Genomic DNA, 9410 nt, shown 5'->3' with positions numbered 1-9410 from the left:
TCAAACCATATACTCCTGCACAGGTTTCTGTTCAGTGCTCACCTAAAAATAACTTTAAATAAGGTGTGTGTGATGACTAGTGCTCTACTTAACTCAAGATTACACCATCTTCCAATATAATCAACTATCAGAGGAGCTTTGAAAACATTTGTGTTGAGAGATGCGCCCTCTGGCGCCCTGGAGGACCAGCATGTAGCATGGTGCTACCTTCAAGTTCTGTCGGAAATATTAGACCTATTAGTGAGGTGTCATAAACGACCCAAAAAATGTGGATAACAGCTGGGGGAGTTTAGTCATTGGTATTTGTGATTAATACACATTGAGCTCCACATTCATCTAAAGAGGCTTGGTGATACATGCCTGATGAACCATGAATAACTTTTTTTTTCTTTTATAGCCTGCTTCACCTCAGCTGCCATGTGTGGTAGGGATATGAAGAGAGTTAGACAACTGGTAAAATGTTTATTAAGATCAATAATTTGCAGCCTGGTGTTGTTACCTCGAAGTTACATTTTGAGGCACTTTAACTTCCATTTTCTGCTACTTTATACTCTTTTTACTCCACTACATTTATTTGATAACTTTAATCACTAGTTACTTTACAGATTGCATGCTGCATTATACCATGCTAGCATATATATATTTAAGAAATGCTGAATATATGTATAATTGTATTTTTACTTGTACTTTTGATACTAAAGCACATTTATTATCAGATAATTTAAAGACCTTTCACTTTTACTAAAGCAACATATTCATTTTTGCTCAAGTATGTCTTTTGGGTGCTTGTACAACACTGATTATTGGTAGTTTTTTAAATAAACTCTTACCTGCTACGAATCAAGTCCTGAAGGAGGAAGCTGCGGATTCCGAGCGGACGTGAACGCCTCATAGGATCCCATTTTTTCGGAGGGCTGATGTCATTTCAAAACTTAACTCACACTCCCGAGTCAACGCGGCGAGTTGCTCACCTCCTCTTCTCCTGTAAACTCCTCTCTCATGTCTGCCGGAGCGCACTGAAGAAGAAAAAAACATCCAGGAGGAGAAATAAAGTAAAGAAAAGACGAACTTCTTCTTCTTCTTCCACCAGAGACGAAGCGGGAGGAATTTACACCAGAAACCCCGGGACCAGAGCCCCTCTGTCTGCGGGCAAAGGCGCCTGAACTTTTTTTTTTTTTTTCTTTTTCTTTTCTTTTTTAAACTTCAACCACAGAAAAAAAAAAAAAAGAAAGAAAGAAAAATGAATCGGAGCTTTAAACAGTCGCAACCTCTGCGGACTACGGACTGTAACGCCGTGGAAGTGAAGAGCAAGGTGAGTGTTTGTGAATTTCAGCCTCTAAATGTGGACTTGGGGGAGAAAATAAAGAGTTCACATGGTCGGAGCTGGAGCTGCTCGGACAAACCTGCAACCAACGACACAGATTTTCTCCTCAATGCCCTGATCTTCTTCACGAAACGGGCACCAGCTTCTGCACGTTTGTCTGTAATTTTGCACCGATTGTTTTTCTTCTTCCTCACGTCCGATTTTGCAGATTTGGCTCTTTGCCTCTCTGACACGAAGCTGATGGGAAAAACTGGTCTGACATTGTTTCCCAACAAACCTGGCTTTAACTATTTGTTACAGCAGAGGAGGTTTTTTTATCTGCCGATGGGATGTTTCTGCAACATTAGTTGCGTTCACTTGCCTGCGGGTTTTGTGCGTGTATAGTTTACAGCCCCCTCGTTGTTTTGAGTTTGTGAGAGGCGGCATAAATTAAGTTATCCAGCAAAAGAAAATGACCACAGTTATCCACCGATTTAAGTAAATTGGTGGCTTATGTAATGGAGAATTTGAACAGACATTTCAAACCTTATCAAATACATTAGAAGTGCATTGTCTGCAGTGTAAGATGAGTGTGTCTGTGGTGAAAAGCATCCCAGATGAACACATGGCACTGTGTCCAATCCTGACCACAAACTGCACAAACACTCCAGCTATTTAAAAATGTGCCTCAGCCTCTCAAGGACCAACCTTTTTTTTCTCCTCCAAATTCCTTTAAGATGACAATCCAGACAGACATTCGCACGCATGATGTGAGTGTGTGCACATGTATGAAGGTTTGGCTCCTGAGGCACAGTTGACATGCCAAATTGAGATGGAGCAAATGTTCAAGAGAGGTGACTCAGTCAGGCCAAGAGGTCTTTCACTGGGAATGAATCTATTCCAGGATGCTCATAGGGGTATATACTTTGTGGAAGAAGAGCAGTGAGTTTCTTCTTTTGTTATCTCTGGGTCGGGTCGGGGTGGGTTTCATGTTTATCCCACAGTGACAGGAGCGGTCACCTCAGAGCTGTAGCCTACCAGAGATTGTTTGTGGGTGGGACGGACAAGCCGGGAGCTGCGTGGCCGATCGGGCAGGTTTCAACAACGTCATCATCACATCAATGCCGAGCTGACTCACTGTCACACAACGTCACATGTTTCCTTTTTTGGATCAGCACTATCATTATGTCACTTTTGGTCCACTTTTAATAGAACACAATGACTGCGTTTGGTTTCACGTCGCATGCCTCTCAGTGACAAATAAATAGCAGGGTGGTGACTAAATATAGAACATTTAGTCGAGTTTCAGCTGATTACACCAGAGTGACAGTTGAGAGCATTTGAATTTCTGTCTTATCAAGCTGCTCCACTGAGGTTGAGTTTCTTTTTCAACGTGTTGAAGGAACCATAAGGACTCTAGGTCTAGTTTCACTGCATCTGACAAAGCCAGAACAACAGGTGAAAAGACCCTGGACTGACTCTTAACGACTGTCTTCATTATCGATTATTCTGCTGTTTATTTTGATGATTAAAGGTGCAGTGTGTAGGATTTAGGGAATTTTAAGGGCAAAAATAGAATATGATATTTATAATTATGTTTTCATCAGTGTGTTTATCGCCTGAAAACTAAGAATCTAAGTGTAAGGTTAGGCGAGGGGTGTTTAGTTGGTTGCAGTCTGCAACAACACCGCTAGATGCCATTAAATCCTACACTGTGGGCCTTTTTAATTGATTAATTGTTTGGCATTTGTGCTTAAAAAATTAATGAACTGATGAATCAAATATCAAAATATTTAATCGACTGATAGTTGCAGCTTAAATGTGGTGTGTTGCGAGCTAAAAAGCCATAAATAACTCGGATGGCACTCAGTAGAGCGCATACTTCTGCCAAGGCCCAAGCGTCTCCTTTAATTCAGTCAAGCCTAATGCAATATTACATATAACATTTAAATCCGCTGTAGTACAAACTGTACTTTTTGTTATCAAGAGCCATCCATTATTCCCTTAGAAATTCACAAAACTTCAGAAAAACGTGATGTTAAGAAGATGTTAAAGAAAGGGAGAAAAAAAATTCTTCGATCCTTACTAAAAGTTAATGGGATCTATTGTGGGCCGAGACTCATCCCCCATCCAAGTTTGGTGGAAATCCATTTGGTATTTTTTGTGTAATCCTGCTCACAAACCAACAATCAACTAATAAATGAAAAACACAACTCCTTGGCGGATGTAACAAGGGTTCATCTCAAGCAGTAACTAGAAAAGTCACCTGATATGTGCAAAATTAATCCGTTTCCCGTGAACATTTTAAAAGTAAGACTTGCTGATGGAAAACTTGCAGATTCCTTTGCAAATTCCAGCAGAAGTTCATCTTACTAACATGTCTTTAGAAAAACTTCCTGTCTTGTATCAGGTGCCCAGCAGATTGAAACTCAGCCTTCAGTTTCACTGAAGCCAGCTTCACATCGAGTTATCTAGAATGAGTCGAAGGAAACTGACTAATTGCAGCAAGTCCAGCTGCTGTTGACATAGAAGTTATAGTTGTTTAAGAATAGTTGCCATTCAGGAAATTAACCCCAAAATTTGTTCAAATGTTCCAACCCTTAATAAAACTTTATCAAACAGTAGTTGACGCTAAACATTCAGATTCACTGGATTTCAAAGGAATGATATCGGTGTGTTTGTTGTCAGTGTAGTTGAGCGTGGTGTGTGTTATGTTCTGGTTCTCACTGGTTAACGTTTGGTTTTCTCAGGGGAAACTGTTCCATTGATAAGCTTATCAGGGAAAAAACACTGGAGGTGTCTGGCTGTCTGTCGTGGAGCCTCGGCCAGGAGCTGGTTTCACTCACTTAAAGCCCTTATCAGAGTGCGTAGGGATTTTGAGGGGGTTGGGTGGGATTGTTTTTGTTTGACTCACTCTGCCCTCACTTTAATTAATCCACTGATATTCTCGGTTTGAGGCCTGATCAGTCTTTGTGCAGATCAAGTTGCACTTTTATTTATCAACCCTCCAAAATGCCACGAACCTGCAGGCGATTTCTCAGGTGAGTTGTCCCTGACTTAGAGAGTATTAGGTAAGGACAAAGCCAGCGTTGGCGAAAGACGCGAGGCAGTTATCTTCCATCTACTCCGGTGTGTCAGAGTTTAGTGTCTCCAGACATGTTTCAACCTGTTGACATCACTCTTCCCTGCAGGAGGACAGGTGATGTCACGTTCGTAGTGATATATTCTTAGGTTAGGAGGCCCGTGATTAATAATAATGTGTTGAAACTTGCTCACCGGAGGGCCGAGTTCTGCTTGAGAAAACAGATTGTTCAGCCCGATCACGAGGCGCCGTGCCAAGAGAACGTTCAGAAATCAGAGCGATGACGCAGCTTACTGATACGCAAAATATGATTTCGCAAGTCAAGTGTACCATGTTGAAGTCTTACAGCGGTAATCACACTTAATGCATGTGCAGGTTTCACTTTCCTGACTTGTTAAGTACGCCCCCTGATCACAGGCAAACCTGTTTGTCAACTTCTCGTGGCATCTTCGAATGTAGGTTGAGTTTTAATAGCTGGAAGTTGGGTGCTTTGGAAATGTGCGCCCGCCTCCGTTTGCCTTCAGTGAATCTGGCAGCAAACTACACACCCGCCTGGCATCCCCTTAGTCTCCTAACACGCCTCCTCTTAAATTCATATGTCGTCCTCTAATTACAGAGTTGGTTAATGTATCCCCCCCCCCTGCTCCTCTTCTCTCCTCCCAGTTGGTATACTGCTTCTCTCCTCTGCTACTCTGTCAGCAGTTTTCCCTCCCTCCTCTTCCTCCTCCCTCTCCATGATCATCTCCTCTCCTCCGCTGTCAGCTTCCCTCTGCTGTGAGCTGATGATTACAGTAACAAAAAGCACCTTAGTCTACAAATTACCACTGTGATTCACACGCCAATTGTCTGTTGTTGCGGTTTATCGAGCTGTGCTTTTGTGCCTCGGTTGTATCTCTCCTCCTCAAGTCCATTCTTGTCCGTGAGTCACATGATGACCCCGCCGTGACCCTCATCCCCGCTCTCATTGGTGGTTCGGTGACCTAGCCGGGAAAGCCGTGGCACAATTGTTCAAGTCTGTCTGTGCTCATGTGCGTAAACGGTGGGCGGGAGGTGGGGCTGCCTGCCACTGTCATGTTTAAACTGTATGCTGAAACAGCTTACTCATCTACCTGTATTGTTCTATTGTACAACTACCCCCTCCCTTTTCCTGCTGTTTTCTCGGTCAGTGTTACATGTGACGAACAATTACATTTGTTTTTCTAATGACGTGATCTTGGTGTGCAGTGAAACACTAAGCTCTACAGGGTTTACACCAGGAAATTGTTTAGCTCAGGTGGTTAGCCACCGAGATGCCAATGCACCTCGTCTTCTGATCTGTTTGTTTAGCGGATGACGGCCTAAATAGCAGTCACACTCTGTTCACATTTTAGGAAATACTTGTAATGACTGTGTTGGAAATAGTTAAATGACAATATTGATACCACTGTCATGTTAGTACGCCAAATGTGAAGCTACAGCCAGCAGTTAGTTAGCATAAATAGGCTAATGAAAACAAGAAGAATCAGCTAGCCTCGCATTTAGTGTGTGAAAATGTTCCTGCTCTTTTCCCCTAAGGTTAATGTTTAATTTCATAAAAGCACATACATTTTTATGATTTTACTTTTTTTTTTTTGTCCGACTAATAGTCCAAATCTCCAAAATATTACATTTGATACGATGTAAGACCAAGACAAGTAGTGATTTCTGACATATTAGAACCTCAAACCATTACACGTTTGACATTTTGCTTAAAAAGTGATGATAGATCAGCTCTAGTGTTGACATTTCTTTAATTCGTCTATGAAGAGAGTGTAATATGTAAATGTTTGAACAATGATATTGCTTAAGCTGCGCTGATATCAGTTTAGTAAAGGATTACAGCTAAGTCAGTTTGCATTTTACTTCGAGGCTGCTGTTCCTTTGCAATGTTTTACATAAGGTCATGACCACAACTGTGACAGAGCCGAGCCGACGTCCACCCCGTCAGTTTTATGTGTGCCAGTCAGATGGCTCAGATAAGTGCACAAGGTCGGACATCCCGGTTTCCTCTTCCTGTTTGCTTGTCCTAGTAACTGTCCCTTTTAATGGCCTCTCTCTTTTGATCTTCCTTTTCCCTACAGTATGGGGCCGAATTTCGCCGGTTCTCTGTGGACCGGGTCAAGCCTGGAAAGTTTGAGGAGTTTTACAAGCTCATCCTGCACATTCACCGCATCGCCAACATGGAGGTGATGATCGGCTACGCTGACATCCACGGCGATCTCCTGCCGATCAACAACGACGACAACTTCTGCAAGGCGGTGTCGACGGCTCATCCACTGCTCAGGATCTTCATACAGAGACAAGGTCAGTTGTGTGGAGAGCGGAAATCTTTTCCTCTTTTTCTCCAGCATTGTCTCTCAAATCCAGTTGTCAGTTTGGTTAAACGTTGGATGGATATGGAGTTTTCAAATATCCTGCAACTGGTAAACCCATAAAACAATCATCTATTGCAATAACTGTGGCTGCAATTATTGTGCTGACTTGAACATAGTTTCCCCGCAGAATATTTCCTCATCCAATTATGTGCTTCTTCCCACTCTGGGAACTCGAGGCCTTTTTGTTTACTTCATGCAAGGCTTTTCTGTGTGTGTCTGTGTGTGTGTGTTTTTGTGTTTCCTGCCCTCTTATTGGCTGGATCTGTCTCAGTCTGTGTCTGTCTGCCTGGGTAAGTCCTGTGTCTTATCCAAAGGAAGGGCTTGCAGGCAGATGATCACACACAAACACACACACACACACACACATGCACTGCACACGCACATACACACAGGCCGGTGCCTCGGCAGCCCCATAGAAATCAGGTCATTGAGCAAAGCCTGTATCCCAGCATACCAGACATTACTGAGAGACAAAAGATCTGCATGAAAGAGAGACTCCTTACTGAGCTCCCTGCGTTTGTGTGTCTGTGTGTGTGTGTGCGCGTGCGTGCATGTGAGTGTGTATTTGCTCAAAGACAACACCACGGTACCCTGAATGGGAACTAGTCCTGGTCTCTCTCGCATTGATCCCAACTCTGGAGTGGGTCTTGACTGACTGCCAGCCAGCCAGCGTGCATACAAATGAATCTGTCACCATTCACATCTATTCAAACCCTCAATCCTTCGTGGAATGTCCCTCCGCCTGGTTGTGTAATGAACATGTACACTCCAGGGTATTGTTTTAATTGTCGTCCAGTGGTTCGAACACAAAAGCTAGCCGCAGTGCGGAGAATTATCTTGTTGCAGATTTCCAGCAAAGAAATAGGGTTTGGATATTGAAGAGGCCCCACCAGACTCTCCCATTGTGTTCTTCACTTGTCTTGAGAGCTCATATGTCTGGAGCTGAATTAACTCATTGTGCGTTGGCTGATAAGGCCTCTGCCAAGGGTGTTAGATATAGAAATTAATGTTTGGATTGTTAATTAACTTGATTTTTCAGGATGTAGTTTTTATTGTCTGAAACCTCTGAAACACAAGTTAATATTTGTGTGTGTTTTACCTTTCGGTGCAAAGACGGCAGGTCTTTTAAAGTTTCTTTGCACGTTGAAAATCTCTCATAAGAGCGGCAATTTTCCTGTCAGTTCAACCGAATTTTCCTTGACTGCTCTTCAAGTATTCTCCTTGTCCTCTCATCTTTGTTATAACAATATTTTATTTAGGACATCAAATGTTACCCACGCTTATGAAAAATATGGCATTTCCTGTTTGAAATATACACTCTGCTTTTTCCCCGAGCATCTTAATTTTTAATTCATTCAAGTGTAATGATTTTTTTATGATGTTGGCAGAAGTTTAGAGATTAGTTTAAGCGTACTGGCCTTTCTACACTAAGAAACATTGCAGGTAACCTTGAGCTTGTCCATGTCTTGCACATCAAACTGTCCTCTGCGACAGTTTTCTCTCCCAGTTTCTAATTAAAAAATGCCATGAAGCACCAGAGGAACTGACCCTTGTTGAGGAACAGATCCAGTGGCTCTTTACGAAGGGGCTTATGTGGCATTGTTGTGGCATAAACACGACACTGATGTGGTGATGTGGACTGTTGTGACTGATGCTGAGGCAGTCTGAGCATCTTAAGCCTCACTGCAGGTCTATTGTTAGTCTCTAGACAAAGAGGTGTGTGTGTGAGTACCTCACGTCTCAGAGGAGCTGCTCAGTATGGCACATGCTCGAGAAAGTATGTGTGTGATAATGACTGTATCAGTCAGTACCAGCCTGTTGGTACAGGTCACCATGTATCGTCTCCGTCCCGGTCAGCAGACCACCCGGGATGAAAGGCCTCACACACACTTAAAGGCACTGTGACTCACCACACGGTCACAGAAGGGACATTCAATGTAACTTGAACTGGACTACTCTTTCATTTGGATATTAGTGCACAAAGAAGAAAACACATTTCATTGGATTGCTCCCCTGACAGCTCAGAACACTACATTTTTATGTCTTTTTTTTCTGTGTCCTTTTTAAAAGGCGAGAAAATGTAAAATATGATCTCAGACGGGATAAAGGTTGTTACAAAAAACACATTTAAGGAGCTGATTTGCCCCTTTTTTTTCTTAAAATACTCTTAAAATAGTTAACAACGAATCAATTTATCGTTGCAGTTGGATCACGATGTGCAAGTTCATTTCCAGATGTAACAATTAGGTATTCTAGTGTGTGTGTGTGTGTGTATGTGTGTGTGTGTCTGTGTGTCTGTGTTTCTCTTTCATCTACCTGACACCCCCCTTCCAGGCTTACATTGCCATTGTTGCTAAGATCACTTGAGCGTGTGCAGCAGTTCTGTGGCAATCCAGCAATAATCCTGCAGATGATACCTGTTGCTCCCTTTGGGAGGTTATGGCAGCTTGTTTGGGGATGACTTCACCTCCAGAATAAAGGCTTACACCTCGCGGTTCATTCACAACAATACACAATGGCGTGTCAGTTTGCGGTAGATGATTGCGCAATAATGGTCTACAGGCAGAGCAGGGTTTGGTATTTGAACCAGGAAATCTACTGATATTTTGAATGTGTAAGAGGAGACAAAAGG

At 42.6% G+C, this 9410-nt stretch overlaps 1 protein-coding gene across 1 annotated transcript in view; it reads left to right on the top strand.

The window, feature by feature from the left end:
• The first annotated feature begins 951 nt into the window (after positions 1 to 951).
• pard6gb (par-6 family cell polarity regulator gamma b) overlaps positions 952 to 9410 on the top strand; it is a 35626-nt gene continuing 27167 nt past the window's right edge. The window contains exons 1-2 of the mRNA XM_084378730.1: positions 952 to 1312; positions 6485 to 6707. Of these exons, the coding sequence (XP_084234856.1) occupies positions 1241 to 1312; positions 6485 to 6707 (295 nt within the window). The 5' untranslated portion in view covers positions 952 to 1240. The remainder of the gene's footprint in view (positions 1313 to 6484; positions 6708 to 9410) is intronic.

Source organism: Pagrus pagrus (genome assembly GCF_965226575.1).
Source record: "Pagrus pagrus genome assembly, chromosome: 17".
In the NCBI taxonomy this organism is placed as follows: Eukaryota; Metazoa; Chordata; class Actinopteri; order Spariformes; family Sparidae; genus Pagrus; species Pagrus pagrus.
This window is presented reverse-complemented; position numbering and strand designations above follow the sequence as displayed.